Below are 19,969 nucleotides of genomic sequence, written 5' to 3' on the forward strand. Positions count from 1 at the left end.
ATGTTCGTTTTTTTTTCTTTTCTTTTCTCCCATCAGAAAAGTACATTCGCTATTCTCTATAATTTCACTGAAAAATTCAAAAAAGAAAAAAAAAAGTAATGATTTTTTTGTTTTAAGATTTTGGAAGATGTGTTGTTGCTATATAAAGTTCTCCCTAAACTTGGGGGGCATTGCCCCCCTCTGCACCCCCATAAATCCGCCCATGTGCTTTCTCCTGCGTTAAAATTGCTTTGAATGTAATACCAATAGTTGTACTATGATACTATATACTATAACTTTATTTAATGTGTTTGTTTACCGATTTTCGAATATCTAAATTTGTTTACAATTCGCCTAATATTAAAGTACCGTCAATAACTCGAAGTCCCAAGAGACGGGCTAAATGGTTCGAGTTATTGATAGTTCGAGCTATGGGAAGTTTTTTTCTCATGAGGTCATGAATAGTGGTTCTTTATTTTAATCACACAAATTAAACTGTTTGAAACCCGTCAAAACACTGGAAACTTTCAGCTTTGCAGGAAGCAAATAAAAAATTGTTCAGGTTGAGTTTTTCTAGTAATCAATTTAATATAGATCATTATAGATCTTCACACATTACAGTAAAAATACAAAGCTGATGAGATTAAGGTGAATGTTTCCAGCTCGTAAATACCTCGCACAAAGTGTGTTTACTACATAATATTCATTAAGATTCAATCCTTTCGCTTTAAAGCATTGGCTTTGATTCGACGATCAGGACCTTTAGAAATTTGAACATCTTTATTTCTGACATCTTATTTGCTCCTGTCCTCATGCTGTACCCGAAAGCAGAACAACATCTCCTCTTTTTACGAAAATTTTGCGCCTTTGAAAATCATGATTAATTTAAAAAATTCAATCAAATTACAGATACGTAAACAGAGCAATTCATCGTAAGAAGCAATACAAATAAGACTTCCGCCGGAAGTTTTGAGTGACCCCGTGCAGCCCTGCCACCTAGTGTTCAAAAGAGTAAGCGTGGCTTGGAATTTGGTGAATTAGAAACATCTACATTTCAGCATACAATGAAAATGTTTTTCTGCGCAAAAAGGATTCCCTTTAGGTAAATTTAATACTTTTTTATGCTTACATTATGCTGAGTGGTCTGGATTTAGTCAAAGCTTAAAAAAAGGGAAGAACACTCTTCGATTAACAGTCAACTTATCCGAATGATAACTGTAGCCTGCATAAAGGAGTCAAAACACCAAGTAGCATTCCCACTGCATTTATTTTATTACGTTTGTATGTTATGAGTACATGTAATGCGTAATACCAATATAAATTTGATATTCTTTCGGACAGCCCAAACTTGTCCGAAGTTCAGATAGTTTATAGCCGAACGCTCTACCGAAAAAAACTTATCAATTTAACCGAACTAAGTCCAGTGCTTTTAAGCTTTATTAAAATATGAACACACACACAGGCTATTTTTTATTTTATTTTTTGGCCGAAAGCGACGTAAAAAATGGAAAACTGCATTAGAACTTGGCTTTTAAAAAATGCATAAGAACTACAGGCAGCATCAAGGTTCTGAAACAGCAAGGGGCGTTTTCGAAAACTTGATTTTTCGACCGTAAGTCTATTTTTCTTCATTAGCCAACCTGATAAGTTTTAAAATGAGAAGGGAATACATATAAAATAAGATATTGAAGAAACATTTTTTTATTCTTGAAAATTTTTACAATTTGTTACCGCAGGCTGCTTGAACCGTTATGACTTAGATGGCAGCACGTGTTCATCATTTAACAGCACGGTTAAAATACAAAATAAATTGAACTATGCTCTTTTTTAAGCGTAGCTTTTCGAATGTAGTAAAAATGTGATAAGCTATTTGTTTTTGTTTTTGTTTTTTTTTTATGCAAAAAGAAGACAAAATATATATTTTACCCTTCAAATTGAGGTAATAATTTTTTATTTGTACAAAGAGTCAAAAACTCATTAGAAGAATATATATTTCAATATACGATTTATTATTTTTTTCTGAACAAAAAACAGCTCTATTGTAGTCTGAAATCTTAAACCTGTTACTTATATTTTCGCTTACATTATGCTTTAATTTTCTTACCAGAGCCAAAGCTTAAAAAGAAAAAAAAAAAAAAAAAAAACGTACGATTCCGAAGTAATTTAGCACAATGTCGCTTCAAGGTTTCATATCAGCAAGCCCGATCGGTAAAGTGTCGGATTCGGGGCCGGAGGGTCCTGAGTTCGAACCCCGATGGTCGAAGATCCACAGTCGTCATTAAAGGGGACTGGGCGACGTTAAATATGCTCGTGGTCTCAATGTCCTCCAAGTGAAACGATAACTCTGGGGGTGCTAGCACCAGGTAGTTATTAGCTCCTGGACTAGTTCTAAATTCTCATTAACTGTTCGATCCGGTGATGGTGCTGCCATCTATCAGTAATATATCGGTATAATAATGGAGGCAAGGCACTTAGTATGCAGTCCTCGAAGTTGTAGTCAGTTTCGACTTGGAATCGGAAAAAAAAATTTCTTAAAACATTATTTTAAATTTATTTTAAATGTGTTGAAAAGTTTCAAACAAAAATTTATTAATGTAAAATCCCTCCCAGGGGGAGCAAAACCACACCCTTATACCCCGAAATGGGAAGATTGGGCACGGAAAACATTGGACGACGCTCCAGATGGACAGTATTCACCTGACGTCACTGCGGGTAAAAACCACAGCCTTCTATATATCAGGCCTACGCGCTGTATTGCGCAATCGATGTCACGTGACCTCAAGGAGGCTTTGAGCGGGAAAACCCCTTTAGTTCAAACAGTGTTGTGGACTTCAAGTAGCTGCTCGTTGCGGATGCAATATTGTATTTCATCTTACAACTTTAGTATCAAATAGCAAAGTAATATTTATTCCAAATGTGTGAATACGTTATCAACTGTCTTTATGGAGACTTGAAATGATGTTTTCTTTTTTGCTCTTTGTATTTGACTGTGCGTTTCGTCAAGTTTACATTATAAGCCGTTGGGATACTTTGGTGGTGAAAATTTAACGTATCAAATGTTTAACATCTCCAAATATGTTTGAAGCTACTATTGTTGGATTAAAAAATGTTAAGAAGGTAAGTGTGGTTACCAATGTTTATTTTTAAGCAGAATTGATAATAAAAATAAATACAGTAAAATCCCTCCTAACGGATACCCCTCCTATATGGACAGTATTTAATTCCTCGATTCTAAGCTAAAATTAAAAGGTATTAAACCTTTGTCATGCGGACACCCCTCTATTGCGAACAAAAAATTTTGTCTTGTTAGTGTCCGTATTAGAGGAGTTTTACTGTACTTGTTAAATAATATTTTATGGATTTTTTGCTTGTAAGGGACGAATTTTTATGTATGTTTTTTCATGCTACATATTTTTATCACTTTCGATTTTAATGACGAAGCTTTTTTGCCCTCAATTTGTGTAATGATTATTTTTTGTAACTATTGTTTCAAGGAACTTTTTAACATGAATTGGCTGAAGAGTGCTGTTTAATATATACATTAGATCGCGGTTCATTAAAAAGAGCAACTGTTTTAACTTTTAAAGCAGTTTCTATTTCTGTAAGGTACTGTACTCTATTATTGAAAGGTACACATTTTTATTTATGTTTTTTTTCATGTAATACACATTTATTACTTTCGATTTTAATGACGAAGCTTTTTGCCCTCACTTTGGTAAATGATTATTTTTTGTAACTAAAATTTCAAGGAGCTTTTTTATATGAATTCTCTGAAGAGTGCAGTTTAATAGATACATGAAATCGTGACTTTGGAAAAACACCAACTTTTTCTTTTAAACGCAACTTCTATTTGTATAAATGTATTTTAAAATGTTGTGGATTTTTTTTTTTTTTTTTTTTTTTTTGAGGAATTCATAGCAAATGAAAATGAATTAAAGCTTTTAACAACTATTAGCGAGCCATGCATTAGAAATGTGGTACATGACCATTACAAGCTTAGCTCTCACACCATTTTCTTGATTTTGAGAAATATTATGCAAACGATTTATAACATACTGTTAAATAACTTCTCCAAAAAAAAAAAAAATCTCACAGATAACTCATGATAAATCTAATTATATTTTTTACTCTGAAATATATGCATCAGTATTGTCCTTTATACCAATTGTTTAGTTTGTTTCAATTGTTCAGATGTTTTGTAATTATTATTGGGTATTGGAGTGATTTTTCTCTCAAAAATGTATACTGTTTCTTTTGTTTGTTACAGTTAGAAATATGGCTAAATATTGGTTTATTTTATTCCATCTTTTTTTTTTTTTTTTCATTTGTCTGTATTTTTGTCAAAGGAAATCAATACTACTGTAAATCATTCGTGTGAAAAATGTAAAATATTTATTAGTTTATGAATAAGAAATATGCACTTCCCGTTTATCTTCCCCGTCTGTCTTAATCATTTTACAATTTACATTAAGCAAAATTTATTTCGTACTTTCTTTTGCATTATGATTTGAAGTTGAAGTGTATTTTCTTTTTACCCATTAAAATTTTCATTTTTATTCATTATCTATACATTTATTACGAATATAATATGTAATGTGTCATGCATGAATTTTAATTTAGTTTACTATTTAAAAACTATTTGTGTCGATATTAAAACTCGAACGATATAAATTTTTAATTTAGAGATGTATCGGAGTATTTCATGTAAAAATCAACTGTTTTTTTTAATGGATTATAAAAAAATCTAAATTTTTATTCACGGTAGAGCTATTATGAAATGTAAACAAACCGCCTTCACTGGCGGCCATGTTGAATGAGCGCGCAGGCCTTGTGTTAAGATGGCTGTGGTAAAAACCCTCACTGCAGTGCATTGTGGGAACTGTAGCAGACGAAAATCCGGCACTACAGCGTATAATAACACTTGCTTTTGTGTGGCTTATAAACTCTTCTTTCTATTGAAAAATGGGAGGTTTTTTACGTTTTTAACTAGGAAACGTTGTAAAAGAATGATGAACGATTCATTTGATACGAAATACTCTCTTTATTATCGTATTTTCACGGGTTTAAGCCTCTTTGGTTCCTTATCAGAAACATAGTGAAAACTCGAATTCTCTTTTTATTTTCCCTGTTTCTCAGCATTTTCCATGCATTCGTAAGTCTTTTTAAGCGTTTAACATGTTCATTATGCCCATGAAGTCCAGTAATCCTTAAATAAAACGAGTTTTTTTAGCACTACTGACACTACGTAATTGGTCAAAATACCCGCAGACGGACAGCTGATGGGACCGTTGCCAAACCGTGAATAAGGTCCATTGGGCACTGGAAACTTTGGGAGCCGGAAACATTAGGCGCCCAATCTGCGGCGGCCAATCGACGGAGCTCAATCTTCCTAGATCGGCGGTTATCACCGGTTGAGAATGCGAACGCAACCAATATTAAATTGGATTCATTTCGTTAAATGATGTGGCAACATGTTTTTCTAGCAGTCTGCTGTTTTGATAACAAATTTAAAAATGTTAAATTTTATTTTGTGCAGTACTTGTTTTTTTTTTAAATTCAAATAGCAACAATTCCTAAATATTTGTCCGTTAAAATTTCATAAAACAAAGATTATTTAATCGGGTATTTCTTTTACTGTTTAACAATTGGTCATTGGTCAAAAGTTGGTCTTTTGCATTCAACTCTCTGCTTTTGTTTCTTTATGATTTAAGTATTTCATCTTGTGAACTATGTGGAAATTGAAAAGCACCAAAAAAGGTAAAAACTGTTTGATAAGTAGGAAAATTTTCTTCAGTTACGTCATTTTTTCTCGAGAAGATTTCGATAAATAGGAAAAACTAGGCGATCTTATTGCAGTGGCGTTAAATTTTTGGCACCCATGACTGCGCTAGGAATGAATTTCGTTTCATTCGTTGACAAAGTGTAAGAGAACTGTCTTCTTCAATGAGATGACATCTGTCTCTGTCTGACAGCTCGTTTATTAACTACAGTCAACCCTCGTTTATTGCGGTTAATTCCTTCCAGACTTTACCGCGATAACTGAATTTCCGCGAAATAGGAATCTGTATTTATAAACCGAAAATTTTCTTTATTAGAGTACATAAAACTTACTTAAGACTATTTAAATAGGTTTTTAAGATAGAGCACCCTAGACAGACATGAAACAGCACCCTTAGCTATCATTAAATTTGTAGTTTTCAATATATTGTACAAAATAATACACTAGACTAAAAAGATATCACGTTATTAATTATTTGAAAATAAACTACACACACACTAGTAGTTCTTACACACTAGTACTAATCTATGAAAATCGCTCAACTTGTTTGATGATGAATTAATTGCCAGTTAGTAATGTATGTGCCCCCGTTTTTCCTTGACCCTCATTAAACGTATTACGTACACAATGTAAAAAGTTAGTACATTGTTGAACACCATATACACTACAGATGTATTTATCCCTTAGTAATAATACAGTGATTTATACTTTTCAGTTAGTGCTTAACAGTTAAAATGAGATATCGATTCCCTTCACTTTCTTCAAAGATTTTATACCTCCACTCCCTCAACTAGTTCAACTACAGCTGCTCAAAAGAACTCGCCTTACTTAAAAGACATACTTTGTTATTCTTTTGTAGTAAAAAGTTTACACAAGCGCATAAAAGAGGTTAATTACTATATTTAAAAAAAAAAAAAAAAAACTAAAAAAAACCGCGATGTAGTGAAGCCGTGAAAGTCGAAGCGCGAAGTAGTGAGGGACGACTGTATTCGAGACTGATAAGTCCATAGTAAGAACGAAACTGCAGCCTGAATGTGATGACCGTGCTGCCTGTATATTCCATGTAGGGAAATATTTATGTTCACTGGTAAACCATAAAACAACAAATTACTTTACTTAAAATTTGATCACTTCAAATTTCCAATTATCGAAATGCCTCTTTATTCTTCTATTCTTTTCATGAAGTACATGAAATGTCCCCTTTATTCCTCTATTCCCTTAACCTATTTTATCCCACTGTCCTATTTAAAGGACAGCTGAAGGTTTAATCAATCTTTAAAAAAACAAGTCTTCTCAAATTTAAGAAAAATAAATTGGGATGAAACGGGTTAATGAAGTACATAACGCAGAAGTCAAATTTATACTTGACACAAATATTTTTTTGAAAATGATTTGTGCATACAATTATAATGTAAATCTCCAATCCCCATTGTTTTATCATCTTGGCAGCTTCAGAATATTTTTTTGATTTGTATGGTACATTTTTGGTTTGTCTTGGCATTGTTGTATTACATTTGTGAGATATCTTTGTTGACACTAGAAAACTCGGTACAGTAAAACCTGTAACATTGACCACCCTTGTAAGTTGACTAGCTGTCTAAGTTGTCTGCTATTTTCAGGCACAGGATTGGTTCTATATCATATAATTCAATTCGATAAGTTGATCAATGAAGTAGTGCACCGTGAGTGGTCAACTTACACAGGTTTTACTATATTTTTCCTATTCAGGGCAGGGTTGTCCTTCTTTTTCCATCCTGGAAAAAATCTGTAAAATACCGCCTCGGACAAAATATCATTTTGTCCACTTTTTTAGTAAACTGAAAATTCTTAGTTGAAAAATCAAAGTTAACAAGAAAACAATAAATAAAGATATAGATTCTTCCTATCTAAGTAATATTTTAACCACCTTGCAGTTGATGACGAGATATCTCGTCTATTTCACATGTAGTTCTGGGACTGTCCAACTGCAAGGGGGTTAATATAAAATAGCACACATAAATTTGTAAATACATTATTGATTGTAAGATATTTTGAAGTGAAAATGAAAAAGTTAAAATCAGTTAAAATTTAAATAAGTATGCAGTGATGTTCCCATCAATTTTTCTGAGGGTGTACTCCCAGTAATCCATTACGCACAATTTGTGTATGTGATCATGTACATTGTATGTCATAGTAAGTATGAAATTTATGAAGCTGGAGGGTATATGCTTTATGTCTAAAAAATGTTTGAAAGTATAGGGTCTATATGGAGTATATGGGAACACCACTGTAAGTGTGAAGGGAGACCGGGGCAAGATGACTAATGTCTTAATTTTTGCGTTTTTCACTAGGAAACAGCATAAACTGGATACTACTGGCTAGGGTATGTCATAAAATTTTTTTTTGAATATTGACTTGCGCAATTAGGATGCACTGTATTTGCCCATTAGAAATTTATTTCTAATATTTTTGAAAAATATTAAGGTTTAACTGGGAAACAAGCTACAAAGTTTGAAAAAACGCTAAAAAATGGTCAATTTCCAAAATTTTTTGTAAAAATAAAATGTTCAAAATTCTTGTTCTGATACTATTCAAATACTTCCTTCTAACACTCTTTACACATGTCTTTATGATTAACTACATTTCTTTAAAGTTTTTAGTTTGCGAATGAGCCGAACATTTTTGTGAAATTAACCAAAATTCGATTTTTTCAGCTTTTTTTTGTACATTGCAGCATTTTGTCTAAAAAAGTCCTGTAATATTAGTTTACTTCCCTCAGTTTTACGAGATTATGGTCAAACACATGAGACAAGCATGGACCATCAGATCTAATAAATTTATTTAGACTTCGGTAAACGAGCAAGATGAGAGAATTAAAGAAGCTTCTGAACCCACATAAAAAATGGATCCTGGTGGGCTCATCCAGAGAATCTGCTCATTGCTCTTCTCTGCTCTCATAACAAAAACGAAAGAGCTTTTGCAGTTGACAAATTAATATTAATTTGGGTAGGAAATGAGCAAGGATGTACATCAATACGGTCTTTTAGAGTTCCGCAGTCGGTAAATCTTGGTGCCTGCAATCTTACTGAACTGATCGACTGGGACGCAGAGATCCTCTCTGAACAAATTTAACAGCAAATTTATCTTTGCAACAGCTTAAAGCATTGAATGTTCTCCCACTGAAACTTCTCCATATTCAATACACACCAGGGTTTAAGCTGGGTTCAAAAGTTCTTTAGCATAAAAGCTAAAATTGATGGAAAAATGTTAGCAAAATGCTAAAATGTTACACATTCTCATATAATTATATATGCCTCAGTGTGTTTCATCTCCAGTTGAAAATAAAATTCATATTTCATTTGTGACATCTTTGAAGAAATAAGTACAACAGCTATTTTTTTTAAACATAAAATAAAAGAAGAAAACATGATTGGTGTTTAAAGTGTTGCAGTCCCCTCCTCCTAATAAAGCAGTTATTGGGGGGACATAATGCTGGATAAGACTAATAGTTATTGAACTTAATTGTAGTTGAAACATCTTAGCTAAGATTTAAAAAAGATTAAGTAGATTATCGCCATGCATGCTTCCTCTCTAGTATCATACATTTCTTCATTTTTAAAAAACTAATTTATTTTTTATTTGAGCAAAAAAGCGAAAATGAATTGCTTTATTTTCGCAATTCAGATAGTGTTTTTGCATTATGCGAAAAATGCGACCGTAGCGGAAACCCTGATACACACTCAAAATTGCGAGAGAGCAGTGAAATTAGTGACCGAGGCTGCAGAATCAGTATGTGGTTGGGTCAAGAGAGCTGGATTCATACGAACACAGTTTAAAAAAAAGTATTTTCATTAACGCATAACATACTCCACGTACATATTGCACATTTATGGGAAATAAATATTGCGGGACTTTTTCAGACAAAATACTGCAATATACAAAAAAAGCTGAAAAAATCAAATTTTTATTCATTTCAAATTTTGATTTTAGTCCGACAATTCCTTCACTTTTTATTGATAGATTTAATGAAAAAAGTAATGTCTAAATTTCAGCTAAGCCTAAAAAAGTTTGAGCTAAAAACGCAAATTACTCCTCCCATCGTAATTAAGTTGGAGCATTGAAACAAATTGTTTAGAACGCGAAAAATTCTACCCTTTTCAGCGATATATAATATTAATATGTGCAAGTAATTTTTCACTCTCATATTTGGGAATTTATGTGAAATTTGGGCCTAAATTGGAATAAAAAAAGAACTATTTATCGGATTTTTTAAAAAATTATAGCCTATGTCACTCAGTAAGAAAGCATCTTTCATATAGTGAAAGAATTTTCAAATAGGTGCAGTGATTCCGGAGATTACCTCGAACATATAAACACACAAAAATCCGCTCTCTCTCTTTATAATATTAGTATAGATTTCTGGATGTTGATTTAAGTTTCAGTTAAATTCTTGTTTCCCATGTAACTTAAGGAATTCTGCTTAGTAATTAACAGTGAAATTGATTTAGTAATTAGTAATTTTCTGTTGATTAAAACTTTGTTTAAAAGAAGTTTTTAACTGTATTTAGAGCATATAGAGCATTTCATTTTTGTTGGAGAAGATTGTATTGTTGGTCGCAAAGATTCATCGTTATTAATATCAAATGATCCATCCGTTAGTCGCAAGCATGCTGTCCTGTATGTCAATCATTCTGTTGAAAATTTGGTAATGTATGAATTAGTTTTTTTTCAATTTTGTATGAATGTTTCAAATGTGTTGTTTTTGTAGCTATTTTTAAAAATAGTTGACTTTTTCCAATGATGTTCAGAAGGTTTTTCTTGGCCAGAGGGGGGGGGGGGGACTTTCGAATCATGTGTTTTCAGTCTTCATAAGTTTTCTAGTGAAATGCACTTCTATTTAGTTAACTATTCTGGTCTACTTCATTCATTTTTGGTTTAAATATAATTTTTTATACTCATTCCCCATCTTCCTGTCATTGCTCATTATAAACCATACCCAATTAAATGTTCAAACCTTTTTTGAAAACTTAATATTTTGTTCTAAAATGTACCTTTAATAACTAATTCCATGGTATAAATTAGTCTTGTTTCTTCTCTATTTATTATAAGTGTTGTGTGTAAAATCATGTCAGTGATACAATGAAATTGCATTACATGAAAAATGAACAAACCAAATCTAATCAAATAAAATATTTATTGCAAAACGTTGTGGTAAATCTAGGAAGATTAAGAATAGGAAGAGCATGAAAACGTTAAAGTTAACTTTGAAGGAAGGTAATTATTTGATTAGTTCTGGAATTTTTTCTGACATCTGAATGGCTCAAGAGAATTCTTATTTTTAAATTTACCCCTTCTAAGTCACCTCTCACTCGTTTGTTGTCTTTCCATCTTTGTGCCCAAACAGTCATTTTCGTATGCAGTGTGATAGAGAGAGAAATTTCATCTTTGAAACTGATGCTGTTGGTTCCCTCATATTCCTTTAAATTCCATGATTATTTTTATGATTCTGAATATTTCTTAGAAATTGCAGCATTAATCAATCATTTTTCAGTTTTCTCAGTTGTGTTTCCCGCTTTGAGTTGGAATCAAAATTATTTTGTACTTTCTATTATTTCACCATTTTAAAAACATTTCTAGCCAATTTTACTACTACTTACTATTTAATTTATTTTAAACATGTCAAAACAGTTTTATTGATAAATATATTATCAGATTGTATTTTTTAAATTTAAAGCTTAAGGTGCATTTCAGTGGAACAGGGAATTACACATCTGACCATCCTAAATCTAACAAAAAAACTACTTAATTAGAAAAATATATCATTGATTTTAAAATTCTGATAGAACCAGGTTTCGCCGATGTATCACGATATACAGTGAAGCACCGTTTATACGTTTCTCTTTTATACGTTTTTATCAATTATACGTTTTTATAATTGGTAACAGCAAAGTCTAATACTCATTAACTCATACCTATTATACATTTTTTCGTTTCTATGTTTTTTTCATATGGTCCCTTCAAAAACGTATAAACGGTGCTTCACTGTATATCCAATATTTATTTTAAAAATATCCTGATATTTGTATATTTTTGATATTTATTTTTCCAACTATAGTATTTTCAATGTAAAATGTACATTAATCATAGTAATATTATTGATTTCTTATTAAACATAACCAGGGCCTGATTTAGGGGAGGGCAGGCGGGGCTACTGCCCCTGGGCCTCCACAACAAAGGGTCCCTCACAATAAAATTTTTACAATATATCCTAACTTTCATGGGTCAAAAAAATCGAAAATATAAGATATATACATATATATCAAAATATTCGAATATATATCAAAGTATCGGATATTTTCAAAAATATGATAATCTACTGAAATTAACCAAAAAAAAAAAAGCTCAAGAATATTCGCAAAACAAAATATTCTTCAGAGGCAAAAGGACATTCTTTCTTGCCTTTATAGGAATAAGAATTTATAACATTTCTTTCTTTTTTGTTGGGATTGAATTTTGGCTTGAAAATATGATGAAACAGAAACCTCAAGATCTTAACCGAGAAAGAAAAGTCTAATGGGCTAAAATGCAAATGATAAAGGGGAAAGGGAGAAACATAACCTTCGCAATCAGACATTCAGAGCCCCAGATTTTTTGATGACGCCAGGGGCTCATCAAAAAATTCCGGCCCCATCAAAAATTTCCCCATCCTGTGGAGCGTCACTCTAGGAAATAGGGGGAAATGTTCAGTCATTGTCTCTCTTTAATACTGGTTACATCTAACTTCCAAAAGTTGACTATGTCCAAAAGAAAACAAATCAATTTATTAGGATTTTTCAAGAATAAAGAAGACAAAGAAAAAACCCATGAAACTGGTGAGCTACCAGATGTTGTTAGACAAGGTAAGTTTATGTATTTTGTATTTTCTTTTTGTTTTTTCTTTTTCTGATTCGACAAGTTTTGGTCTGTATGTGAGTGTGTGTGCATAGATATTTTTAACGCCTCATAAACACATGCATTAAAAATCAAAACGACGGCTCAAAAATATTGTGAACTGTAATTGACGGTTTGTGTTTTAAGCCTTTGAAAACCTTGTTGTAGCCTTTGAAGCCCTTACTGTAGCCATGTAGGCTTGTTGTAGCCTTTGAAAACACAAAACCTAAGTTCCGGGATGATAATATTTATCAAAAATTTATTAAATTAGAAAAAGCAAAATTGAATAAATTGACTAGGGCCACTCTAGCTGGGGTCAGTTTTTTATTTTCTCTGTGTATTAAAAAAAAGTAAGGTCAAAGAAATAATGAAAGGAAGTCTGTGGTGGGCTTGCGCCCAGGAGACCCTATAGCACATACAACTTTGAAATTTTGTACAAAATTACTTTGAGCCCCCTCCCTCCAGGGTTTGCATCTGGGGTTTTATGTTTTAAACTTCAAATTAGATTTTTTGTAATTAGTTTTTAAGGCAGGAATTTCATATTAATTGCCCATTACCGGGATGAAAGATTTCTCATACCCCCTAGCATTCGATGTCGTTCGAAAGACTTTTTCTTCTGAATCAGATACAGCTTGTTCCAATACTATCAATGAATTAAAACAACTCGATCAATTTTTATCTGGGGAACCATACAATCTTGGTTTGGCTTTGGCTTACTATTTAATTTTAATGATTTAGAAAGAATGGTTTTCAAAAAATCGGCATATTTTACTTCTAAATGCGTAAACAGCATATTTATTTTCCTCTTGCCTTGTATTATTTCAGATGCGAGTTTGGAAAATGTGAAATGTACGAAAGTTGTTGGACAGTTGTTGTAGTACACACACACACACACATTATATATATATATATATATATATATATATATATATATATATATATATATATATATATATATATATATATATATAATGTTTGTGTATGCACAAGCAAATCATCAGGATAAGACGCTAACTAGTCATTGGTAAATAATAAAAATCTATCGTCCCCCCTTAAGAAGTTTCTGGATCCGCCCTTGCTGATTAGGGGCCTCCACACTTCCATATCCGGCCCTGAACATAACAAAATAGTTATGCACTATATTTTTATGATGCATTGATACATCATTAATATAACAAAGTAATATAATGAAATACATCGCCAGCTCAGTCAATTCCAGCCGAGGACTGCAGTTTCGTTTGAGAAAGTAATATAACATTTCTTTTTGCTTGTGTTTTATATTAATAAATTATTAGTAATGTAACAATTTTAATTCCTATTAAAATTGCCTAATTAAATATTATACATCACACAGAAAAAATGAAAATGTCTTATGGCTGTGCACTGCATAGAAAATATATTTATTTTCAGCAATGAAAGATAAATGCTTTTTTTGTGTCAAAAATTGAAAAAAAAATCTAACAAAGAGGTTTTATGCAAATTGAGTAAAAAGTCACTTTCCTTGTTTCCCTGTAGTAAGCTGCAAGTAATTTTTTGTGAAATCTTTGTTTAAAGATATACATTTTGAATCTAAATCATTTGCCATTGAGGCTTTGAAACAGAATAGGAAGTATACAGAAACAGAGTGGTTTAAAAGTAGGTGTACTCTCCTTTTATTCTCAATATTATATTAGCTATTGGTGAATGGCTTTTAAATACACAGGTACCTTCAAGTCCTAAGAGTCATAAACATCGGTAGAACACCATCCATGTTATGGCTGAGTCCACAGCTCAATTGTGTGCCATATTCTTGCAGATGTTTTGCTGCAAGACATCCACGAACCTTTGTCAAACATCTCTGAGAACATGGCGCTGTATTCACTTATGTTACAACATGGATGGCGTTTTACTGATGTTTATGGCTCTTAAGACTTCAAGGTAACTGTGTAACAAATACCCAACCATAACTTACATAATCTTGGAAATAAAAGGGGTAGGCACAGATTTAGGCCACTTTATAGAACAATTATTATTTTGCAGAAATATTAAAGGATGAAGAAATCAGGTGTTATATTAAATGCTGAAATGATTGTAAAAATGGAAATGCTTGAATGCAAGAAGTTTTGATTACTGCTTGCTATAAGAAGCTCAAACCTTTGTCAACATTGAAAAATGGGCCCCTGTACCTTCAAGCACCATTTATAAACTGATTGATGTTTTGCAAACTTTTGTGTTGCTTTATAAACTGAAAAATGCAGAAAATGTGATGTATGTTGAATGGGGTTGTTTCTTTCAGTCAAAAGTACTACTTTTGGTCACTGAGATTGATAGAATAAGCAAAAAAAAAAAAAAAAAACATGGAGTAAAATTTTTTTTTTTTATTTTCCCAATAGCTATTTTTAATTAATTAATTAATTTTTTTAATATCTGATTTTAATAATAAGTTGTGTTCTTTATGACGTCACAAGTGATACACTTTGGCACTCTACTCCATTGGTGCACTGAATGTTTATGCATTGTTTAAAAAAAAGTTTGCCATTAAACAATAATATTACTAGCAATCATAATGAGAATTTTGAATGAAGGCTTTTCTGATATAAACATGAAATTCATTAGTATTACTGCGCTATAATATTTGTATCTTTATCTATTACCAAAATATTGCGGTCTGCGCTGATGGCATCAGTGAATGGCATTTCATCACTTGTGATGTCATGAGCAGAAGTGTAATGAAATTAAAATGAAATTGAATATGCGCACCCAATAAAATATATTTTTAAGAATACTTAACTTTGTCAAATTAATGGTTAAAAGGTCAAGTCAAAGGTCTTTGTCAAAAAAATGGTTAAAACCTACGTAAAGGTTTAAAGGCAAAAGAAAAACGTGTTTTAAAAACTCTTTCAGAAAAAAATACTTTAAAAATTTTGGTAACAACACAATTTGAAGGTTTCACTTCAAGTGTTGGCTAATGAGGGATCAACTTCATTTTTAAATTAAGTACACTGAGATTTCTGATTTTGAAAAAAAAAAAAAAAAAATTATGTGTTCACCAAAATGCAATTCAAATATTTCAATTGGTGATTTCTAAGTGAATATCTGATTAAACTGCTTAGTGAAAAAATGTATGTAAATGTATATAAATATGGAAACAATATATAAATGTTTATATTTATAAAGTGACACATCAGTAGAATCGACTAATATCAAACTCTTGTCGTTTTTTGATTATGTGTCTATCTTATTTTAATTTGCCAAATTTTGTAGGACATTAAAGATTTTGATCTTAGATAAATTTTTTTTTTCATTGTTAGGTTGACCCATCTAGGAAATCTTCCTTATTTTTGAGGGATGAAGGCTCCAAATATGGAACATTTAAAAATGGTGTTAGAGTAACTACTGAAGAAGAACTGGTAGATAGTGATGTCATAAAATTTGGACAGTTTGAAAGTGAATTCAGGTAAAGTTTTTTTTTTTTTTTTTTGTTGATGAAAAGAAACTAAATCCCCCCCCTTTTTTTTTTGGAAAAAAAAAGGAGTTAACTATTCTACGTCAATTGTGTTAAAAATAGACAGCTTTATTCTGTCAGAACCAGTTTGCTGGTAAATAAAGAATGAGAGATATATGAATAATTGTTTTAAAAATAAAAACATGAAAATTGTCCATTTGCTGTAAACAGTAGCATTGTATCTCATCAAAAACAACCCTGTTGTAAAAATTTCCCCGCCAAGAAAACCTTTAATTTTTCCGCACAAAAAAGGCCTTCACAACACATATCCTAAACCCAAAAACCATCAGTCTTAAAAAGTTATGATGTCTAATTTGCCCGCCAAGTATCTGCCAAACTATCATCCTCCCTCTTCTCCTCTTTCATCACACCTACTTCCATTAGAACCTTCTCCCACCTTCAACTCCTCAGAAATATGGATAGATCCTTTAAATTGTGTATTTTGTTTGGCGGGAAGCATTTTTGCTCACCAAGCAACCACTTCACTTCGAAAAGCTTCCCGCCAAACAGGATAAATAATTTAAAGGATCTATCCATATTTCTGAGAAGTTGAAGGTGGGAGGAGGTTCTAATGGAAGTAGGTGTGATGAAAGAGGAGAAGAGGGAGGATGATAGTTTGGCAGATACTTGGCGGGCAAACTAGATATCATAACTTTTTAAGACTGATGGTTTTTGGGTTTAGGATATGTGTGTGTGAAGGCCTTTTTTGTGCGGAAAAATTAAAGGTTTTCTTGGCGGGGAAATTTTTACAACAGGGTTGTTTTTGATGAGATATCACATCTTTTTGCAGTAATATTGTTACTTGATCTATATTTTTAGAATTGAGAACTTGAAGTCAGAAAATGTTCAATTGAAACAACCCTGTTTTGTGTTTTTAAGGAACAATAATAGCAAGCCTAATTTTACGTCAAGTTATTTTCTGACCATTAAGATTCTATGTTCTTTTTGCGAGAATTGTGCAGTTTAAATTTTATTGCAATCCTTGTATCCTCTCTGTTGCAAAGAAAACTTTTTGAATAATGATTTTTTAAATTATTATTTTATTATTTTAAATTATTTTGTTTTCGAGTATTTTACAACTTCGCAATAAATTCTATTAGTTTCTTTATTTGACGGATTATTCAACATTTTCATGAAGGTTTCTAAAAATGTTTTACAGCTTGCGGGCTATTTTAATCTAGTTTTTCACTTTTTATTTAATGACTTTTTTTTCTTAAATCGTGGATTACTTTACGTTTTATGGGTAATTTTAATTGTTTGGTGATTTATCTTTCTCTTGATGGAAGTCTTTGTCCTGTTTAATACCAAGTTTTGTTTCAAAGTTAATTAAAAAGACGTAATAACGCATGTTTTCAACAAGCAAAAAAACAAAAAAGCCATTAAATATTTTAAATTTTAATGTGTCAGAAGATCTATATAACTCTACTCGACGTCAAATCGCGGATATCCCAAATTTGCCACAGCGACTGCGCATGATCGCACGGACTAAGCTATAGTGACTAAGCTCATTAAAAGTCTTGCTTCAATTAATTGCAAAAATTTTGTCTGCTAACAAATTACTGCAAAGCACGGATATTCTGGATACGGATTACTGCAAAGCAGTATTTCATATATTTTCAATTCATAATGTGTTGTTTGTGAAAAATTCATTAATTAACCGACTTCAAAAAAGGAGTTTATGATTTCATATTGCGGCTTTTAATGTATGTTTTCGAATTATTCCAACACTACTGGAATGATTTGAATTTTTTTTTTTTGTTTTTGTTGGAAGGGTATACTTCCCAGATGGTCCCATTGTAATTTGGTCTGGGTCTGATAAGAGGTCCCGGAGAAATCCAAAAGACTTTAAATTTCATACGTCACGGTCACGTGGTTTTGCTGTGATCGGTGTATTTTCACACCTAAGGTTTTGACTTTCTCTTGAACGATATTTAATTCTCGCGGCCTATGGATGATTGATTTTCGCAACACTGTGCCGCCTGTTAATTTTTTATTGCAGGTGTTACTAATGTATTTATTACTGCGTTGCAAAGCAGTAAATGAAGTATATTTTGCTACTTTAATAGTTAAATCAATTACCTTAATATTTTATTTACTAACGAATAACTTTATTTAGGAACTAAAAAATATAAAGTTCTTTATTTAATATTCCCGTTTTTAAACATATTTAGTGTTCAATTGAGGGGGAATTGAATACAGAACACCCCTCCCCCACGATTTAATTTATATTCTTTTATAATATACATTATAACTGTGTATGATTTCTGAAGTTTAACTAATATTCTAGATTTACTATTTCACGATGTCACAAGTTCAATTTGAAATTAGGGTTATATTAATTAGCAGGCTTCAAAAAAAGGAGGAGGTTCTGAACTCGTCGGATTTGTTTTTCCTTTGTACAATGTTCCATAAATACTCGAAGACATCTGTACCCAGGGGCGTGCACACGGAGGGGGGGAGGTACACCTGCTGGCCCCGGCCCGAGCCTGAAGGGGGTCCAATATTTTTATAACTAAGGGGGATATATAGAGGTAAACAGTATGGAGAAGGGCCAGGAAAAGTCATTTGTGAGGGGCTCCAAGATTTCTGTGCACACCCCTGCCTGTACCGATAAAGAAATTTTTTTGTTTGAAACGGTTTTACTTCCTCGGCGGTCTAATGGTAATCAAGTTCAGGTTTGATGAAATTGAGGGAACTCTTCAAATGTCATACTTCGCCCAATCCAAAAAAAAGTGGACATGAGGATGAAAATTCAAATTTCATTCAATATGGTTGAAATTTTGCATACACACTGTTAAAAGTATACTATTTCATATTTTATTGAAAAAAAATTTCATTTATGTCATTAACATTCTTATTTTAATTACTAAAGTGGAACTATATCAGTGCGAACTAGACTGCACCAAAACTGCTTATGTTGCATGGTCTATTACAGCTGAACAAATAATTCTAGAAATCTATAAAGTTTCACACATAATCTGACATTCATTAGCAACAGTTTTTTCCTGAAGAGAAATGTCTACTAATCTTCACTACAAAAGGTAAGCATATTTAATTATTCTTAATTATTGTGTCACACCCGCAACAAAAAAATGCATTTATATTTCCACAGAAAAATTTATTTGCCTAAAAGTTTTGAAACTTTGTATTCTAAAATAGTTTACTAAAGTACTTTGAATAACAAACAGAAAAAAAATTAATTAATGTTTTAATTGGAGTTATTAAGCGTTGCGGGTGTGACATCTTCCTGTTGCGAGTGTGACATTTAGTTAAAGTCACACCCGCAACATCTTTTTAAATTAAACACAAATGTAATTCTGGAATGCATGTAGATGACAGCACTAATGTTTTAACCTTTGACCTAACCTTTGGCCTTTGACTTATTTGTCTAGACACCAGTTAATTCAAAATTAGTATCTTTAGAGCATGTGCAGTTGATTTATTTAGCTTGGTATTCTATATTATTGGTTCTCCTAAGAAACATTTTTGTATTTCTTGATTTATAATTAAGGCAACTATTCAATAAGGTAAGATTTTTTTTTTTTTTAATAAAACTTTAAAAAACCCAAACAATATTTTATCTTTTTTAATATGTATAAAAATGTATAATTTTGCTTTCAGCATTTGACTTTTCCCCCCTTTACTTTTTAAAACAAATAATGTAATATTAGGGACAGATTATTTTTTACTTCAAATTCAAAATAAATATAAAGAAATAATAAAAATAGTAATGAAACTTTTATTAAAATATTTATTAAAAAAAACTTTGCATAAAATTCTGTCAGTTAAAGTTTTAAATGAATCAAAACTTAATGTTT

At 31.7% G+C, this 19,969-nt stretch overlaps 1 protein-coding gene across 2 annotated transcripts in view; it reads left to right on the plus strand.

Annotated features, from left to right (window-relative positions):
* Positions 1 to 5,480: 5,480 nt before the first annotated feature.
* Positions 5,481 to 19,969, plus strand: part of LOC129230200 (nibrin-like) — a 65,675-nt gene continuing 51,186 nt past the window's right edge. Inside the window, exons 1-3 of one of the 2 annotated variants that reach the window (XM_054864604.1) lie at positions 5,481 to 5,736; positions 10,306 to 10,442; positions 15,958 to 16,103. In XM_054864604.1, the coding sequence (XP_054720579.1) occupies positions 5,709 to 5,736; positions 10,306 to 10,442; positions 15,958 to 16,103 (311 nt within the window). In that variant the 5' untranslated portion in view covers positions 5,481 to 5,708. Of the gene's footprint in view, positions 5,737 to 10,305; positions 10,443 to 15,720; positions 16,104 to 19,969 lie in introns of those variants that run through there. The other variant, XM_054864612.1, reaches the window with a different exon arrangement.

Source organism: Uloborus diversus, chromosome 1 (genome assembly GCF_026930045.1).
Source record: "Uloborus diversus isolate 005 chromosome 1, Udiv.v.3.1, whole genome shotgun sequence".
NCBI lineage: Eukaryota > Metazoa > Arthropoda > Arachnida > Araneae > Uloboridae > Uloborus > Uloborus diversus.